At 61.8% G+C, this 19367-nt stretch overlaps 1 protein-coding gene across 1 annotated transcript; it reads right to left on the reverse strand.

Annotated features, from left to right (window-relative positions):
* Positions 1 to 3390: 3390 nt before the first annotated feature.
* CRYBA2 (crystallin beta A2) lies at positions 3391 to 5985 on the reverse strand (the record flags this gene model as incomplete). The annotated part of the gene is made up of 4 exons (XM_084265122.1): positions 3391 to 3538; positions 3948 to 4090; positions 5173 to 5314; positions 5825 to 5985. 4 exons carry the CDS (start codon positions 5983 to 5985, stop codon positions 3391 to 3393), a joined length of 594 nt encoding a protein of 197 aa, XP_084121248.1.
* Positions 5986 to 19367: the final 13382 nt, after the last annotated feature.

The following is a 19367-nucleotide window of genomic DNA, read 5'->3' on the forward strand; positions in this document are numbered from 1 at the left end:
GGGGTGGATAAGTGCAGGACCAGGGATTGGTGGCACCAGGACGTAGCACAGTTCTGCCACTTCCCTGACATCTCGAGCCAGTGACCATCCTGGGGTCCCCAACTCTGTCCCCAGCCCTGTCCCCATCTCTGAACACATCTTTATTCGGACCTGTAAAATCCAGGTGACCCCCAACACCCACCCAAACCTGCACAGCCCCATCTCCATCACCTTGTCCTGGGTAGCCCTGGGTGTTGTGAATACAGGAGGGCAATTTGGGGAGAAACTTGCAACAGGGAAAGGATCTTGGGTGATCTTGGCTCCCAAAAGGTACATCTGACACTAGCTGCTACGTGTAGCTGCGGGGTGCTGGCAGGGGTCCGCTTTTGGCCCCAGGGGCCAAAGGCAGCTTAAGGCAGCCAGGCAGCATGCCAGCAGTGGGTCCTGGCACTTCCAACCAGCTCTGCTCCATGAGTCTAGTGCCATCCAGCCAAGCCACCCTCCAGCCTGTGACCTCTCCCGTGGTGTTTCACTGGTGTCCAGTAGCAAAAGGAGGAGCCCTCATGCTGGGCTTAGCCAAATTTCTTGAAAGTGGTCATCATGAGACATTAATCCGATGGAAAACAGGATACAGATCCATGGATATTATTTATACTGCAGCTGAAGTGTGCCCTGCATAATAAGTCACAGTCCATGGGAAGCAGCACTCTGCTGAGGTGCTTTTGGTGGCTTCTCCTGGGTGAGGTTGTCCAGAAGGTTTAGGATACAGGGGCTCCTGTGGATGCTGAGCTGGGCTCGGTGCTCTACCCCTGCCTCCCATTGCCGTTGGGGACAGAGAGGAGATGCTGGTGTGGGGGAGAAATTAGCTGAGCCCACAGCAATCCCCCACCAATCTTGCTTGGATCAAACAGCCCTTAGAAAGTTTTCCTTCCCACAACTCGTCCTCTGAGCTCCCCTGAACCCCACAGCGGGGTGTCCCAGCTCTGTACAGACCAACAGCTCTAGCTGCTCCCCACATCCCCCTCCTCCCAGCCCCCCAAGCGCAGCTCTCTTGGCAGCAGCTCCGCAGCCTCCCAGACTTGCTTTCGCTGCCTGAGTCACTGGAACAAACCGCAGGCAACGGAAAACAAGCCCCGGAGACAACGGCATGAGGTGGGGAGGGGGGCCCGACCTGCCGAGCCCCTCTCCCCCTGGCAGCCATGGTGACCAGGATCCTCCTCCAGCAAACCTGCAGTTTAGGATCAGCCTAAGAAGCAGGGTTAGGGCTGCAGGAGCTGGAGAACTGGGGGTGGGGTGGTGGGGGTGGTGTGTGTGCTGCAGGGGGCACTGGGGATGGGGACTCTTGGGGTCCCTGGGAAAATGTGGGGAGGGGGAAGGGCGAGGGGTGCTTACAATGGGGTATGATGGGATGGGGGGCTTTGGGTGACCTGGAGGCTGAGGGGTGCAGAGGGGTAGGGAGTGTAGGGTCAAGAGGCTGGGCAGCCCTGTGCCTGTGCAGAGGTTTGGGGACCTGAGCAATGTGACCCCAGGTTCATGGGGGAGCTGGGATGGACGGACAAGGTGAGGGAGAAGGGTACATGAGGAATCCAGAGAATAGGAGCCCAGATTCATGGGGGAGGCAGGAGATGGGGCTCTGAGTCCATGGGGGATGTGGGAGGTGAGGGTTTGGGTCTGTGGAGCTCCAGGGGACAGAGCCTGGACACGTGGAGCACCCAGCTGGCAGCAGCAGCAGGTCCCCCTGGCCGCAAGCAGTTTACCCCCCATCCCCCAACCCAGCACTTCCCCCCACAACCCCCATACCCCAGGATGGAGCAGTAAGGACCCCAAATTTTGCCATGACCCCCCCCAGATTTCCCCCACCCCCCACCCCATTGCAGCCCTATTGCCAGGTGCCCGGGGAGAGCTTCACCTGTGTGCCTGCGGCGTGGAGCAGAGCGGAGCAGAGCTGACGTGGCCTTGGGCTGGCTGCAGCCCGGCCGGGTGTGCAGGAATGTGTTTGTGCAGGGGGAGAGGCCGGCTGCTGTGGGGCCGAGGCGGGGTGGGGCCAGCGGGGACACGGAGGGGACAGGGGAGGGCTGGGGTGCAGCCCCGCAGCAGGGACGCCCCACAGGACGGGGATGCACAAGGTGCTGGGGGGTTTGCAGGGGCGCGAGGGGAGAGGGCTGGGGGACGTGTGGGGCCTGTGCAGGCATGCCTGTGTGCACACGCGTGTGTAAGCTGACATGCTGGAGCACACGCACACGCCGGGGTCTCTGCACGGCTCTGGGCGCAGGGCATATGCACACACCGACTCCCAGCCCAGTCCTTCCCAGTCTCCCAGCACCCTTCTGGGGCATGGGCAGCCCCCAGGCCACGCGTGCTGGTAGCAGGGTGGGCAGCCAGGGACGTGGACATGGAAGCCACCCGGCAATGTTCCGCTCTCCCGTGGCTTTACAGAGCACGTCCCGGGTGTGGGGAGCACCTCGGGGTGCTGTCCTGAGGCCTGCACCACCCCAGGAGGCCTCAGGGTGCCGGAGCAGGATGGAGGAGGAGGAGGAGGCAGGGAAAGGGTGCTGGAGGAGGAGGAGAAGGAGGCTGGGTGGGGCTCCCGGTGTGGTCGGGCGGAGCAGGAGCCGGATGCTGGCACGGATGTGCTGGCGTGGCCAGGCTGGGGAGGGGTGGGAGGGACCCAGACCCGAAGGGTGCGGGGAATGGCGAGCTGAGGCCCGTGCCAGCTGCGGGACACTGCTGCAAGGACCTCCTCTCTCTGTCCCCTGCACCCCCCATACCTACCATACACTGTTCCCCCATATAAAACAGGGCCCTCCATCTTGCTCCAGCTGTGGCCATTCCATCTGTGGCAGTCCCATGTGTGTTCCCTCATCACCCCAGTGCTCCTTCAGGCCTACAGCGAGCAGGGAACTCTGCTCTCTCCCCCATAGGGTGCACGGAGAGGGTCCCTCATCTTCACAGGTCCTGTAGCGATCGTGTTCCCTGGCACTGAGCCTGTGAGATGGGCACAGGGCAACCCCCCCAGATGCCACCTCCCAGCCCTTTCTTCGGGCAGTAAGTTCACATCTCCTGCAGCCAAACCATCACAGAGCGGGAACCATTCTGCATCCCCTCTACTCACCAGGCATGGATCAGAAGTGGGATGTAGAGAACTCTGCTCAGGCTGGAGGTGGCCATGGGTCCAAACCCACCTGGGGAAGGGGGAACCCCTTCCAGCTGCCAAGAGCTTGGGGGCAGCAGGGCTGGAGCAGACACCCTGCCTCCCACCCTACAGTGAGTCCTCAGGCCTGGCAGCCCCCAAAAGAGCAGAGCAGAGGCAGGAGCCCCCATTTTTTTTGACAAATGCCTTTATTTGCTACCAGATAAGAGGTCTATTGCACAGCAGCCTGGAGGCTGCAGGGCATGCAGCCCTGCCCCTGCTCAGTGCTGGACGCGGCGGATGGATTGGATCTGGTTGGTGTGAGCCTGGCTGCTGTATTCGTTGTACTTCTTGAACTCGCCGTTCTGTCTGTCCCGCTCCAGCACATACTGGTAGCCCCTGTATCCTGGGTACTGGTATGCCACCCACCTGCAGGCAGACCCCTGGCTTAGAGCCCCAGGACAAACCCCACCCCACCCCCATCCCATCCCATCCCATCCCATCCCATCCCGTCCCGTCCCGTCCCGTCCCGTCCCGTCCCATCCCATCCCATCCCATCCCATCCCGTCCCGTCCCGTCCCGTCCCATCCCATCCCATCCCATCCCATCCCATCCCATCCCATCCCATCCCATCCCATCCCATCCCTCTGCTTGCCCTAGGAGAGGAGGGACAGAAGACACCCCATGGCTTTATTTTTAAAAAGGGGAGGAGAGCAGGCAGGTTCCCATCTTTTTTGGGCTCTCCCTTCCCCATCCTTGGGGTTATGCTGGAGGTGGGTCCTTGCTAAGCCCTGCTCCCTCAGCCCCTGCCAACCCCCTCCCCAGTGGTGGGACTCACGCTCCGGAGTTCACTTTGATGGATGCCACCTCCTTGTTGCCCCAGCCCATGGCCTGCAGCGAGGGGTAGTCGTCACTCAGCTCAAACTTGTGGCCCTGGAAGTTCTCCGCCTCGTAGAGGATGACTTTGCTGTCATTGTGGTTCTGCAGAGAGAGAGGGCTGGGGTCAGTGGGGCTGGGGCAGCTTAGGCAGGGATAGGGGATGTGGCATCAGAGGGACACGTGCCAAGGCACTGTGGGAGGCTTGGGACTATGCTCTGCTTAAGTGAAAGGCACAGGGGTATCCTTCAGCCTGGTGCCCCCTCACCAGGACACCCCAGGGCTGCTCAGAGGATGCTGGTCTCATGTCCCTGTGGTCCTGTGCACAGCTGCAGGGAAGATGGCAGTGGCCACATCCTCTGCATCCAGACGGGCTCCTGCCCTCAGCATCCTTGTGCTCCCAGAGGCTGCAGGAGGGTCATGGGGACACACAGGCTACAGAGAGCGGCCCGCCCTGCTCTGTGAGGCTTTGCTGGGTGCTGGGCACTGAGGGGTTAACGTCTGGGACACTGAGTGATGCGGCACTGTCCCCCGTGCCCAGCCCCCACACGCATCTATCTGCACTGAGGAACAGTCCTGCCAGTAAGGAGCGATCTTATCGCAGCCCCTTTATTAAAGCCCAAGCATATCTGCCTGGTGATTATTAAAAGTTGGGGGGGGGACCCCCCGCTCGGAGGCGCAGACGTGCTGCTATTGCGAGCACCAGTGTCTCTGCAGATGGAGCGATAGAGGCTGCATCTGCCTGGGCACAGCTCGGGTACCCCAGGTGGGAGGGGGGTGGACCCTGCACCCCAAGCATCTCTACAGTGCTGCGCCTCCTCTCCACTCACCCCGTCCCTGGGTGTGGGGGACAAGACCTGAGGTCCCCAGCCCGGGAGGTGGGTCTCTAGGGCACAAAGCAAGAAGAGCTGGGATGATGTTTAGGCTAAATTTTAAGCCTAAAGAGCATCCCAGGAAGAATACAGGGAGGCAGGAGCCAGTGGGTGCATCCACCCCCTCTACCCCACAGTGCCTCAGTGCCACAGTGCCTCAGTGCATGCCTCCCCCCTCCATTCCATGTTCCATGTAACCCATCCTCCTGTCTGTTCTGCATCCCCCTCAGTCTGGGCTCTCCCTGGATGCTAGGCTGCTGGGGGGAGGCTCCCCCTAACTCCTGAGCACACCGCAGCAGGGTCCCCGTAACTCACTGCGCACTTGACGGGCCGGAAGGAGAGGAGGTGCTCGGTCCGGTAGCCGCTGTTCCCGCTCCAGGCCTCCCACCGGGGATAATCACCCTTCTCCAGGATAAACTGCTGCCCCTGGTACTCGGGGTACTCGAAGCCCACCCAGCTGGAGGGGAGAGGAGGAAAGCCCTCAGCAATCACAGAGTCACAGAATCGTAGGGGTTGGAAGGGACCTCCAGAGATCATCGAGTCCAACCCCCCCCACCAAAGCAGGTTCCTTAGGACAGATCACACAGGTAGGCATCCAGACAGGCATAGCACAGCCCCAGAGCTCAGCCCAGGGCTGGCCTCTCCCCCCATGCAGGGGATGGAGACATCCTGGCAGGGTGTGGGATTGTTGCTGAGGTTGGGGTCCTTGCTAGCAGAAAACATCCCTTTTGAGAGTGGGACCCCTCTCCCCAGGGCCACACTGTTGCCTCCAACCCACACCTCGGCTTGGCAGGGTCTCCCTGCTTTCCAGAAGGGGAAACTGAAGCACCGCGCGAGGAACATGGGGAGGGAGATTGCACAGTGAGGCTGTGGTGGAGCTGAGGAAGGACCTGGGTGTCCTGGCTCTTGGGCAGCTCCCAACAGTCCCCTGGGAGCAGCAGGTTCGCGAGGCTGGCGGGGCACTTACGGGCCAGACTCCACCTTGATGGAGCGGATCTTGCGGAAGCCGCGCTCCATGATGCTGGGGCACTCCATGAGGAACTCGCAGCGCTTGCCCTGGAAGCTCTCCTCCTCCCACACTGTGATCTTGTACTGACCCAGGGTGTCCATGGCTTCGCTGCTGGTCATGCGGGTTGCTTGGCTGCTGGCAGACCCCCACACATCAGCCCAGGCAGGTGCCCACCATGAGCCCCCAGCCACCCTGCTGCCTGCCACCAACCCTGGGGCACCAGTGGTACTGCCCTGGCACATCCCATGCCTCTAGCTCCTCACCCTCTCAGGCTGGCATGGGGATGCTTCCCATTCTCCTTCCCTTGGTGCTGCGGGATCTCTGTCCGCTCACCCCCAAGTTTCAGCGGGCACTTGCCATGCCCCATCTCTCCATGTGACATACCCAGGGCTGCCTCAGTTTCTCTTCTCCCAAGCCCCCTGTGACAACTCCTGGGGTTGCCTGGGTGCAGTGGTACTGTACCCAGTACAGGGGGGCAACAATGATCCCAACTCAGATACAGGGGTGCAGCCCTGGGCTAGAGCAGCCCAGCTCTTGTGAAGATGGGTGCCAGCATCCCTCCTGCCCACACAGGGTGCCTCAGCCGTGCCATGCAGCACCCCGCAACTTGACCTTCCCCAGAGCATGGGATGGGGTGGGGTTCAGGGAGAGGGGGTTTGCAGGGGTCAAAGGGAGCATGGCAGTGCAGGGGCTTGGAGCTCACAGGCTGGTACTTACTTGGTCGGCAGGGCACAGAGGCGAAGGTGGCGGTGCCGGTGCCGGCTCTTCCCCTCGCCCTTTATAGGCGGGCACCGAAGTGCCGATGGTGCAGGCGGGCAGGACGCTGTGTCAGCACGCAGGGTATGGGGGGGCACAGGGTGCGCGCCCACCCCAGACTCCGGCTGTCCATTCCAGTTAGGCAGTGTGGCGAAAGCTGCCCCCCCGCACCGCGCGGGGCTGACAATGAAAGTGCTGGGCTGTGTTTGCGCAGGGGCTCAGGGCACAATGGGCAAAGGGCCTGACGCGCCGCTTTCCTTTCTGCCCCCGGACAATGTCCCTGCTTGGCCCAGGGATTAGGGAGCCAGCCTTTCCCAGGGTACCCACAGCCTCTGCCAGGGTTGAGCATGGTGGGAAGGAGGTGCCAGGGTGAAGCAGGGATTTGCCAGCTGGGAGCTGCAGGGCACCGACCTCCTGCAGGGACTGGGATTTAGGGTTTGCTTGGGGCTGCATCTGCCCCTCTGCCTGTGGGTTCCTCCTCCAGCCAGGCTCTGGTAGGGCAGAGTCGGGGCTCAGTCTGCACAGGCAAGGTTGCACATGGGGTGAGAAAATGTTAGGGTGAGCAGAAGGGGTGGAGGAGCTGTTGGCATAGCCACAGCTTGGCCACTCTGTGCTCTGGGAGATGTGTGATACCCTGCAGAGGTCCCTATGCTGGCTGCAGACCAGGTGCTGCTGGCACCCCGGTTACATGGTGCTCACTTGCAATGCCCTGGCCATGTCCCAGGGTCTGGAAAAGGGCTGCCCATTCTCCCCACACCCCTCCCGCCCAGGCAGAGGACACTGCACAGCAGGAGGGAACTCGCTCTGGGGCAGGGCTGTATCCTTCACCTAGGCTGCAGGCCCAGCCCTGTATGCAGACACCCCCAGTGTCCCCCACCAGGACCTGGGCTGGATGAGGCCAACACAGACTGGAAATAAAGAAGAGTGCCCAGCTGAGCTGTGAAATCCTGTGTCTCTTGGCAGCATTGTTTCCAGCTGCAACCCTGCATAGCCTGTGGTAAAGCCAGGCACTCCCCAACTTGGGCTGGACAGAAGCCACACTGGCAAGCACCTGAAGAGCACCCCAAACCTTCACAGGAATCCCCCAGCCCTCCTGGATGTCCTGAGCATGGGGTCGGTATCCCAGGAGAGCCCAGTAGTGACAGTGACAGAAGGCGCGGTGTGGGCAGCTGGCAGGGGCGTTAGCACGCCTGGCGTCTCTGCATCGTGCTCAGAAAGAACTGGGGCTGAGGAGTGGCAGCAGGCACAGGCTGGGCTCAGGACTCGTGGGTCCCCTTCGTGCCCCCCCACCTCCCAGCCCCCGGCCGCTGCGCCACAGGACGCTGGGCGCATCCCCCGGCCTGCGCCGAGGGCCGGTGCCGGGCTGCGCCGATGCCGGCAGGTCCCAGCAGAGGGTGCAGCCTGGCAGCGGTTGGAGCTGGCTCCGGCTCAGCGACATCGGTGGCCCTGCCCGGGGAGAGGGACTGGGGAGGGGACTCAGGGCTTTGCGACGCCCTGGGTAGCAAGGGAGGGCACCCCCTTGGATCTGCCTGGGGAGCAGATGGGGACGCTCCCCAGGGAGGGAAGGGGATACCACGTTAAGCGGACTGTGGGGTGCAACGTCTGTGCCCCAACTCTGCTTTGATGGGGATTGGAGGGGGCACAGCCTGGCTCCATCCACCTGGGTGCCCCCCACGTACCACTTCTGTCTGCCCCCCTGCCCCATCTCCCTTCTGCCCACTTTTCCAGCTGTATGTCCCCACGTGTCCCCATCGCTACCGGGTGCCCGCAGTGCCATTGCCATGGCCCTTTTTTCATATGCTCAAATGACCCCTGAGTCCCACAGGTGTGACCCCTTTGTGTGGGGCATGGTGTGGTGACACTGTCCTGCTCCCTGGCCAGGGATGTGCTTGCTCAGGGTGGCCTGGGGACATCCCACAAAGTGCTGGGGGACAGGTTTGGGCAGCCCCAGCACCTGGGGGAAGGTGGGACTAGACACAGAGCTAGCAGGGTGTCCCCATGCCACTGCTGGCCCTCACCTGGTCTGTGTGAGCAGGGGTGTGAGGAACTGGTTAGTGTGGGGTGCTATGGGGTGCGAGGGCAATCTGGGGTTATGGGGTGCAGAGCACTGTGGGGTGCATGACAGACCCCCCAGGGCACGCAGCACCGCAGGGTGTGTGGGATGCTGTGGGCTGTTATGGGGGGTGTGGGTGGGTGTGCAGGGCACTGTGCAGTGTGCTGGGGGATCTGTGGGGCACTGGTGCTGTGCCATGAGGGCCATGCAGGCAGCTCAGCATTTGGGAGTGGGCACAGGGAAAAACCCACCCCCAAATGGGGGTTGTGCCCCCTCCTCACTTCTCAGTGTGTCTCTGGGATGCGCCTTGCTCCCCTCTTGGCACATTTGGGGCAGCCACGTGGGGTCCACATCTGCATCCTGGTGACAGTGGATCAGGGGACCGTGGGACCATGCCCAGGGCCCTTACCCACTGCACTCCAGGGTGCTGGCACAGCCTGGCCTCCCCAGGCATCAGCCAGCGGCCTCTGTCACAGCCAGCCCCCAGCCACATGTGTCCTGCTGGGGACAGGGGCAGGGAGAGGCTGGTGCGGGGGCAGGCAGCGGCTCCCCTCAAGGGCAGCTGTTAATACCGGCTCTGGGAGCTGGTTGGTGCTCGCCCAGGGCCTCCTGCATAGGATAATTTAATAAGGACCCCGCATTGCTCCCGGCTCAGCCTGTTCCCTGTGCTAGCAAAACAGATCGGGTTTCTCTGTGCCACCAGGCACAGCGCGGGCGGGCAGCAGCCCCGGGGTACAGAGGGAGGACAGGGTGGCCTGGGAGCTCCATGCCAAACCGGGGCCGTTCAGTGTCCTTGGCTGTGGGGTTGTGCCCTGTGCCTTGAGTGGGTGCTGGTCCCGGGATAGTGCACGGCTCTGGGAGCCGAGCAGGCTGAAAGGCAGCTGAGGGGAGGTGAGGCAGGCTGATGCTGATGCCGTATTGTGGGCTCACAGCCTGCTGTCTTCCCCACTGCTGTTAGGATCAAGTCAGGCTAGCTGATCAAGTTAGCACAGCCGTGTGTGGTCCTGCACCTGGCTGATGCCGCGGGCTGAGGCCTGGCCACCTCCCTGAGCTCCACAACCCCCTCTCTTCTTGCCCCCAACTCTGCTGGGGGCTGCACCATCACCCCAGTGGGCTGGAGGTCCAGGGGCTGGGACAAGTGGGAGCAGATGGAGCTGGTGCCGGCCCCTGTTTGTCTTTCTCCCAGTTGCCTGGTGCTCTGTTTGCTCTGGGGATGACTTCCTGCTGCCAGGGCCGAAACAGGTGGCTTTTATTTGCAGGATCGGGCTGATTAGATCGGGGCAGTGTGTAATTCCCCTCACCAAGCCCCGCTGCCCTTTTTTTCCTGCTTTTTCTCCCCCAGCCTGGAAAACCATCCTCACTGGCAAGGATGCAAGCACTCTCCCGACTTCCCTCCCCTAGCCTTTCCCCTTTGGGGCCGCTTTGAACATGGCCACACCAGGATGGACGAGTCCCAGCCAAAACTCCGACTTCTACCTGCTGGGGTCCCCAAATCCCAGAGCTGAGGGTCTCACTGGGGTCCCCAATGCCATTTGTCCCCTCCCGGGGCCTTGCTGGCCACAGAGGACACACACGTGTGCAGGCACATCCCTGCCACAGCAGCTGCCTTGCACGGGGAGCCCCAGCACCCGCCAGCCGCCCCGCACGCACGTGTCCCCTGCGCACCCGGCCATCGCCTCCCCAGCGCCGGAAACCCTCGGGATCACAAACAGCCTGGCAGATGTTGCTGGGATTACCTCCCACACACGCACACCGCGGGCTGCCAGCCGCTCGGTGCCCGCAGGGGACGGAGAGGTCCCAGGCACTCTGGCTTCTCTAGGGCAGGCAGTGGGGAAGGGAGCCGGATGGGAATGGGGGGGGGGGCAAGATGCTGACTGGTCTCTGAGTACCAACCCCAATGGCCTGAGGAGGGCAGAGGTGAGGTGGGGGGCACAGCCACTTGCAGTGCAAGGGGTACCCATGTCTGCCTGCTCACAGCTGGGTCTCACATATGATCTGCTGATCAGCAGCACCAGCCCCCAGCCTCTGCTCTCCCCACACAGATGTGGCCCTCAGCCAGCCACCAAACCCACACTGGGACCAGCTCTCCAGACCTGCTCACCTGCTGCCCCTACCCTGGTTGCTGCCGGGCACACTGCTCACCCCCTCCCCCTGGGGCTGTGGTGCCCACTCTGCCCTGTGGCACCCACAGTTCCAGATGCACACCCAGGATACTCCCAGGGAACACATCCTCATCCCCTGCCACCCATCTGGGTCCTGCTCTGCCTGTCCCTTGCCTGTCCCTGGCTGCGGGCTGCCCCCGGTGAGGAGGTGTCCTCAGCGCCCCGGCTCTGCCAGCCTTGCCTGGTCCCCAGGAGCTGCCAGGGGAGCCGTGGCCTCACCTGCCTGCTCCCCTCTGTTCCCATGGGGACTAATCCCACCTGAAGGTCAGGAAGGCTCCGCCAGCTGCTCACCTCCTGCCTGTGGATTACAGCCCGGGTGTGAGCAGGTGGCAACTGCCAAATCCACAGGCTGGCCCAGCCCCGGCATGGAACTGACAGCGTGACAAAACCCTGGAGCCTGGCTGCTCCAAAAGGGGCCCTGCAGTGGCAGGTCCCTGGCAGCCTCAGGTGTCACCCCCACATCTGTCATACCTGACCCAGATGGGGATGCCAGACACTGGGGCAGAGTCACTGGTACCTGGTCCTTGGCTCCAGATCTGGATCCGAGTCTGCTGGTGCCAGTCCTCCTGCCTATTACCCCAGAAGACCCCATCCTTGTACCCGCAGTGCACCCCACAGCTAGTGTATCCTGGAGAAATATGCTGGTCCCCACACAATGGCCAGTGCAGACCAGTTTGGAGGGAGTGTGGTGGTGGTGATGGAGACAGGGGAAGCAGTGGTGGATACGGGGGGAGCATGTCCGACCCCACACCCATCCTGTCCTGGATACAGTTCCAGGTGCATCTCCTCCAGTACATCACAACATATTTGTAGGGGTGCCACAGGGTCTCAGGGTCTTTACCATTTGCACTGGGGGTGTTGCCATGGGAGTGCAGGATGCAAGGACAGTGCTGGGGTGGTCCTCAGAGCTCCCTTCCTCAGCTTTCTCAGCCCCACAGTAAGGTGATGGCTGTGCCTGGCCATGGTCCCACTCCACCCCAGTGCTTCCCTATCGGCAACATCTGTGGTGCCTGGAGCCCTGAGCCAGGATGACGCTTGTCCAGGAGGCAGGCAAAAAGCCTGGCAGTGGCAGCTCCCCTCCTCCAGCAGCTCTGAGGAGGCAGCACAGGTGGGGGCTGAGCTGGGCGCTGTGGCAAGAACAGAACATCCTGCCTTGTGGGTCCCAAAGCTGGTGACAGCTGGGACAGGAGCAGCGGCCCTGGCACCCTGCTCAACATCCACCCCCCGGGCAGGCTGCCCACGTGCTCCACAGGGCCACCCACTGACCCAGGAGAGGGGACCCCCATCGCTCACCCCTTCCTGGAGGACCCAGGGGAGGATGAGGCTGAAGCACTCTGAAGTGCAGGACTAGTTCAAGCTCTGGGGTTGTCCATCCAGCACCTTGAGTCCTCAGGAGGGCCCCCCCCATGTTGTTTCAGCATGGCAGGATGCAGCTCCATGCCTGGCACCCACCTTTTCCCCCTACCCTGCCTGCCAAATACAAATAAGTCTGTCCCAGACCCAGCTGCTGCCTCTCCCCATGGATTTGAGCTGGGGAGGGAATATATGAGATGGACCCATTGCCTGGGGATGGCACCTGGAGCTACACCCTGGCGTGGGGAGTGCAGGACCCCAGCACAGAGCTGGGACAGACCCTCATGCTCCATGTCCTGATATGTGCCTTGGCCAGAAGCAGGCTGGGGGTGCTGGGGAGAACTGAGGGTGCTCAGCAACACCCTGACCTCCAATGTTAGCCCAGCCCCAGGGACACAAGCTGCCTCAGCCTCCTTAGCCCAGACCTTGTGCAATCTGGCTGGGTACCTGCAGCTACACTGGGACAGAGTGACCTCCCTGGGGCAGGGAGCTCCCGCTCAGCCCAGGCACCTCCTCCCAGCACAGCAGAGCCGTGGCGAAGAGGCTGGGTGGTGAAAGTTGGGGGTCTAGGTGTGCCCACACAACCTGTGCCCAGCAGCAGGTCCTGGGGCTGATACCCACCCCCCAGCACTGGGATGCAGAGGTTTTCCAGCTGCCTCAGCCACATCCTGCGGCAAAGCGGATGGCACACCCCATCCGGGCCGGGCAGGACATGGGCTGGCAACACCCCGCAGGCAGCCAGCAACGGTGTGGTGTGCACACCTCTGCTCACACCCACACCTTCCTAGGGAGGATGCACACACCCCAGGGCGCAGAGCCGGGAGCGTGGCAAGGGCACGGCCAGTGGCACACATCTAGCTCGGCTGGAGCGGGCACACGCGTGCATGTATGCACACACACACACGTGCACACAGACACACAGACACACACACACACACACACACACACAGGGCAGTGCATGCAGTGGCAGGATGCCTGTGGGACCCAGGGAGGGCACACGCGTGTGCACAGCCATGCACACAGCTGCACACACCTGAACACGCTTATGCAAATACACAGGCACACGTGTGTGCACACGCACACACACACAGACACACACACACAGACACACACACACACCCCCCTGGCTGCAGCTACAGCTCTATGCAAATGAGGACGGGGGCACTCGTGCTCCTGCACCCTGCCCTCCCCATGCAAATCCTCCCCGTGCAGAGCTGCACCATGCAAATCCTCAGCCCCCCCCTCCCCAAAGCCATGCAAACGGCCATGCAGGTGCCTGAGAAGCGGGGAGGGGACAGCACCCCCATGCACCCCATCCCCTGCCAAGGCGGGCACAGCCCTTGGCACTGGCACCGGCTCTGTTGCAGGAGATGTGGGTGCTTAAGGGTTTAAAGCCCCTGGCTCTGCTCAGAACAAGGATCATCTCACCTTTGGGTGCTGTATGGCCATGCCCCACCCAGCAGAGCCCATAGGGCAACATGGCTGCCTCCTGCCTGGGTCCACCCCAGCTTTGTAGGGTGCTACTGCTTCTCAGGGCCACTGGGACAGGGGGAACAGGCTGGGAAGGTGTGGCAGGGGGAAACCTCTAGTGCTGCTGCTTGCAGGTGTCCCCTTCTCCTGCTGGGAGACACACACTGCACTGCACACAGACCTGCTGCTGATGCCAGCACTGGGTCTGGCTCCCAGCCTGCTGCCTGGAAACCCCAAAAAGCAAAACTTTTAAAGAAGCCCCACTTTTCTGGAGTGTCTGAGCTATTTATGGGGTCCCACAGGGCATGGGGTCCTGCCAGGGCTAAAGGCAGCCCAGCGGTGTGTGGGGCCACTGAGGGAGAGCGAGGCAGCCGGGCAGCATCTCCAGCCCTGCTCTGCCAGATACCATCTCCGCCGGGCTCTGCCCCCGCGGGGACGCACGTGCGGCAGCCGGAGCAGCACGGGCAGCAGGGTCTGGCTTTGCTCACAGTTATTAACCGTGCTCTGTTTGATCCCGGCCCGAGCGGGGCGGCTGCAGGGGGTTGTGTGGATGGGGGAGATGTGTTGTGCTTTCTCAGCTTTTCAACTTTGCCAGGCGTGGTGGCGGGAGACAGAGCCCAGAGGCTTGGCTCAAAGGGGGCTGTGGCCACCACGATGGCCAGCCACCACGCAGCACGGTGGCTGCACCCAGGCTGGGATGGGCGCTTGGTTCTGGAGAGACATGGGGAGCTCAGCACCCCATGAGATGCTCTTTGATTTTGGTGCTTTCCCACACCACCTGTTGGAAGTTTTTCCTGCTCAGGCAAGGAGCCCAGGAGGTCCCTCAGCTCCATCCCTGGGGAAGCCCAGGGAGGGACCAGTTCTCCCCTGCTCCAGTACAGGGGCTGCTGAGTCTTGTTGTGTGCATGGATTGGATGGGGACAGGGGGAAAGCAGCAGGAATTATCCTATCTTGTGGCACACTCCTGAGCTTCTTTACCTCCAGCCTCTCTTCCATCCCCACTGCAGGGCTGGGCTCAGCCTTCATGGCATTTATGGAGAGGCTGCAGGAAGAGTTTGGGACCTACCTGTAAACTCAGAGCATCCCTGTGCTGGACCCTGTGCTACAAGTACCTGTGTCTGCCAGGAGTGACATCCCTAGGGCAGGGCAGGATAGTGCTCAGGGCTGTCAGGTATGGGGTATTTTGTGTCCCCCAGACAACATCCTGAGGGTAGGAGGAAAGCAGATCCATTGCTGTCCCTGCTCTCTGGTCTCCCTGGTGTTCCCAAAGGGCTGGGGGCAGCCCTGGGCTCTGTGTGTGGCTGCAGTGGCTGCAGGGGGACAGGGATAGGACAGGAGACCAGATCAAGCACTGCGCTTTGAGAGCAGGGCAGGGATGAGCTGGAGGAGACCCCCACAGCTTTCCAGACCCACCCCTCAGTACCCTTCCTCAGTAAGCACAGGCAGAGGGATTGCCTCTGGAGCTGGTACCTGGCCCCAGGTGAGGGTGAGCCATGGGCGATGGCGATACCTGCCCAGGGCAGCCCAGCACACCAGCAGATGAACCCGGGCAGGGCTGGGAATGAACCTGTGCAGAGCTGTACAGGAAGGGATGTGACACCCCACCATGCCCTGTCCTGCTCCTCCCTGCCTGCTCCTGCCCTCCCTCCCCACTGCCTGCACCGTGTTAGCAGCTAAAGCTCCCTTGGTGTCAGCAGACCATTGAGACCTACCTGCGCATTTGGCAGAGCCCGGTGAGCTCCACCTTGGGTCAGCGCTGTGCCAGGGCTCCTGTGCCTGCCAGGGCTCTGCAGCACTGCCAGAGCTTGGGGGGCCGGGCTGCCCTTCCCCAGCGGGCAGGACACATGTTCCTAGCGTGTTACACATCCCTGCCATGCCATGGGCACGGGGTCATGTGCCCTGGACTCTGCCTGCAAGGCTGAGCGCCGTGTGTGCCAATGCCACGTGGGTCCTGTACCCCGCGCGCGTGCGAGTCCCATGGTGCTCGTGCATGCTGCGTGTGGATTGCATCATCTGCGTGCACTGCCTGTCCATCGCTTCATGCAGGTGTCACGCACAGGGGTACGCGTTGGGGCGAAGGCTGGGCGTGCGCTTCCCCCACGGGCTGTACGCCCGTCCTGGCACGCACCCACGCGGCACGCCGGCCTGCGTGCCCAGCAAGGGCACCCTCCCTGGGTGTTTGCAGGTGGTGGGCGCGCACGGGACACGCTGCCCCGCTTTGCAGACGGGCTGGACCTGCCTAACGCGAGCCGAACGAACAAAACGTTCAGGTCAGGTCTTGCACGTGGGGCTCGACGCCAGGCAAGTGCAGAGATGCTCCGGGCTTGAACGGCGGTGGGCTGCCACTGGGGTGCTGGAAGCCCCTTCCCCATCCTTCCTCCCTCCGGGCTGGGAGATATAGTGTCCTTGCTGCACCCGCTATCCTGAACCAGCTTCTCCGGGGCTAAAGTCCGGAAGGTGGATGCTTGACACCTCCTGCCTGGGAAAGCCAAACAGAGCAGGGGCGGGTTAAACTGACACAGCAGGGTGGGGAGGCAGGGTGGGAAAATGGGGGAAGGAAGGCAGGAAGAAAGGAAAAAAGTAAATGGGGGGAAGAGAGCGGAACTGAAAGGATTGGAAAACACAGGTGAAAAAGAAGGGAAGAGTTAAAGGAAGGGGACAGCCAGGACAGCGTCCCCTGAGCCCATCCCCTCCCCTCCCAGGAGTTCTGGGGTGCCACCGAGCACCCACTGCTTGTGCCGGGGGAGCTTCAGGGGTGTCCCCAGGTCAGAACCCCATGCCTAGCACCCTGCTTCCAGCCAGGCAGGCAGGACCCCAGCCCAGGTGTGCCCGGCTACAGCAGCTCACCTGGCTCTGGTGACACGCTGGCAGCTGGCAGGTGAGCGGCTTCGCCTTCCCCCTGCGGCTCACGAGCAGAAAATGAGGGTGACGCCGGTTGGATGGGGCTTTTATAGCCCTGATAAAAATAGCGCTGGCTGGCCGGTGATCGGGGGGCTGGAGAGATGTGACTGAGCAGAGACAGGCGAGAGGGCTGGGCTGGCGGCGGCGAGCCTTCTCCCCAGCACACCTGTCACGGCTCTGTGTTTGCTCAGAGCAAATATTGACCCAGGGAAGGCAGGCTGGGCAAGGGAGGCGATTAGCCCACCTAGATTAGAGGCAGAGCAGGTCTCTATGCAAACTCTCCAGGGCTGCCTTTGTTAATGGGAGCCTGATGGGCTGATAGGAGCCAGGAGCCTGGGTGCTGGGGCGGGTGGTGGAGAGGAGGAAGGGGGGGGTGGAGAGGAGGAGACATTCATTAACCTGCACTGGAACAACACCAGCTGTCACTTTTCCACCCACCTGCCTGGCTCACTTTGCAGCCGGGGGTGAGGGGAGAGTGAGGGGCTAGGGGAGGTGGTGGGGGTACCCTACCTGGGCAGCTCTGGGGTGGGCTCTGCTCACTTGTAATGTTTTGGGCTGCTGAAAGGTGAGGGAGCTGTAAGGTCCTAGGGCAGGAGATCAAAGGTAGTGCCTGCCCCAGACAGCCTGATACTGAGTGCCAGTGACGGCAAGGACCCCTTGTCACCATCCCAGTCTCCCTGCTCGTGCTGAAGACCCCTTGGGCGCCCCAGCATGATGCACGCTTCATTTAGAAGAGCCCACAGACTTCTGAGCCGGGTGACAAAGCAGAGCTTGACAAAACCACCTCTGATTGCTCTCTTTGGGAGCACTTCCAGCACAGCCACATGGGCCCAGAGCCAGCTCTCCCAACACAGCCGCAAGAACAGGATGTGTTTCGCTCCATGTGCACATACCTCCCCATGGGGTCACTGCATCCCAGAGTCACAGCACCCTCCTGCATCTAGGCTGTATCACTACCCAGCGGTGTAACTGGTGCAGACACCCCCATGCTGGCTCTGGGGGGCCGCATGCAGAGCCCACAGAGGCTGGGAGAAGTTTAGAGATGCTCCTGCAGCACCCAGCCACACTAGTCAGCCCTGAGAGTCCTCAGCCGATCTCAGCCAGAGCCAGCAGGAGCCGGGCTATCTCTCCAGGTTACTCTGGCACTGGCAGCGCCTGGATAACAGAGCATGAAGTGCAGCTGTGATGGCAGGAGAAGCTCCTTTGTGCGAGTGCACTGGCGTGTTTGTTTGTGTAGATGGGTGTGTTTGTGGGTGGGGAAGGGGGTAACACTGCTTAACCCCCACGGCAGACACCTGCGGGTATCCTGGTTCTACTTTAGAAACTGCCACCCCTGTCCTTTCCAGAGCTGGAAGTTGTCATAAAAGGATTCCCAAGTGTAAGCAGCCGGTGGCAGATCCTCATCAGCCTCTGCCACCCAACTCTTCTTCCATGGAGACTTCTGTCTCTCAAAGTCATGATTTTGTAAGGTGGGCTCCATCCCTCCTGCTTGCAGGCTGGGGCTCCCTAAGCCTGGCACAGGGACGAGCTGGAGCAATGCCAACGTGCTGGCCTTGGTGACACTGATCCTCTTTCTCCAGTAGATCCTCTTTCACCAGCAAAAGGCAGAACCACCCCTGTGCTGGGTTGTGGTGCTAAGAGGAAACATGATGTTGTCTCTCCTTTTGACATCATACAGCCCCGATGCTTGGGCCTGCCTGCTTCTCCTCTCCTGGCACGGAAACATGTCAGGCAGGACTCACTCACAGAGCGGAGCAGCGGCTCCTGGCATAGGCTGCCTGCTTGTCCCCCTGCTTTCCAGAGAAGCCAGAATATACACCCCCACACACACCCCCACACCCATCCCCCAACACCGCAGTGGTGCTGCTGTAGTTCCAGCAGGCATCTCCAAGACGATGTGCTCCCTCCGAAATGGTCTCTCTCCCCAGCCTCTCTCTCTTGCATGGGCAGGGCCCCATCACACTCCAGGTAACAGAGGGCTGCCCCATGAAGAACGGGAGAAAAGCTGGTCCCCTGAGCTTGCAGAGTGCCCTGCAGCAGGCAGCTGTCCTGGAGAACATCTACCCCTGCGCCAGCCCTGGCATCTCCAGTGTGTGCTTTTGCCTGGTGTGCAGCGCTGGGACCGAGTCCCTGCTCCCACATGGAGCAGTGCTGGACCCAGCGCGGGCGGGCTCAGCCTCCTCTCCCAGCAGCCGAGGGCTGGTGCTGCCTCACTGTCCCGGGATGGGTGAGTAGCTTACATCAGAGCATCTGATACCCATCAGGAGCCACCTTTGTGCCCTGACCAAAGAGTCCCGGTTCCCTAATACCAAAGCCACGCACCTGAGCCAGCAAAGCCCCATATCTCACCCACAGGAGACCAGGGGTGAAGGGTCTCTGCCCAGGGTTTTGGGAGGATCACTTTCACAGGTTATTCTCCAGACTCGGCCCTGCCTGCACAGAGACTGCAAGCTACCCAGGGCAGGACCTCTCCAGGTTCCTCCCTGATACCCAGTACGGGGGAAGAAGGGACGGGACCCAACTGTGTGCTCCTGGGAGACTGTCCCTTAGCACTGCCACCTTCCCTACATGGGCACAGGGCCGTGCCGAGTGGGATTCGGGCTCCCCCAGCTGCAAAGGGACAGCAGAGCCTTGCAGACACCCTGGCAGGTAAGACCAAGAGGAGCTTTGTTCCCTTCCCTTTATCTCCCAGACAATGAGACGATTCAGCGGGTGTTAAATGTTTTAATGGGATTCAGGATAGCTTCTGTTGCCCACCTGCCCCAAGGCCATTTCACCCCTCCCTAAGAGCCAGGACTAACAGCCA

The sequence above is a fragment of the Gallinula chloropus genome (assembly GCF_964237585.1).
Source record: "Gallinula chloropus genome assembly, chromosome: 5".
Lineage (NCBI taxonomy): Eukaryota > Metazoa > Chordata > Aves > Gruiformes > Rallidae > Gallinula > Gallinula chloropus.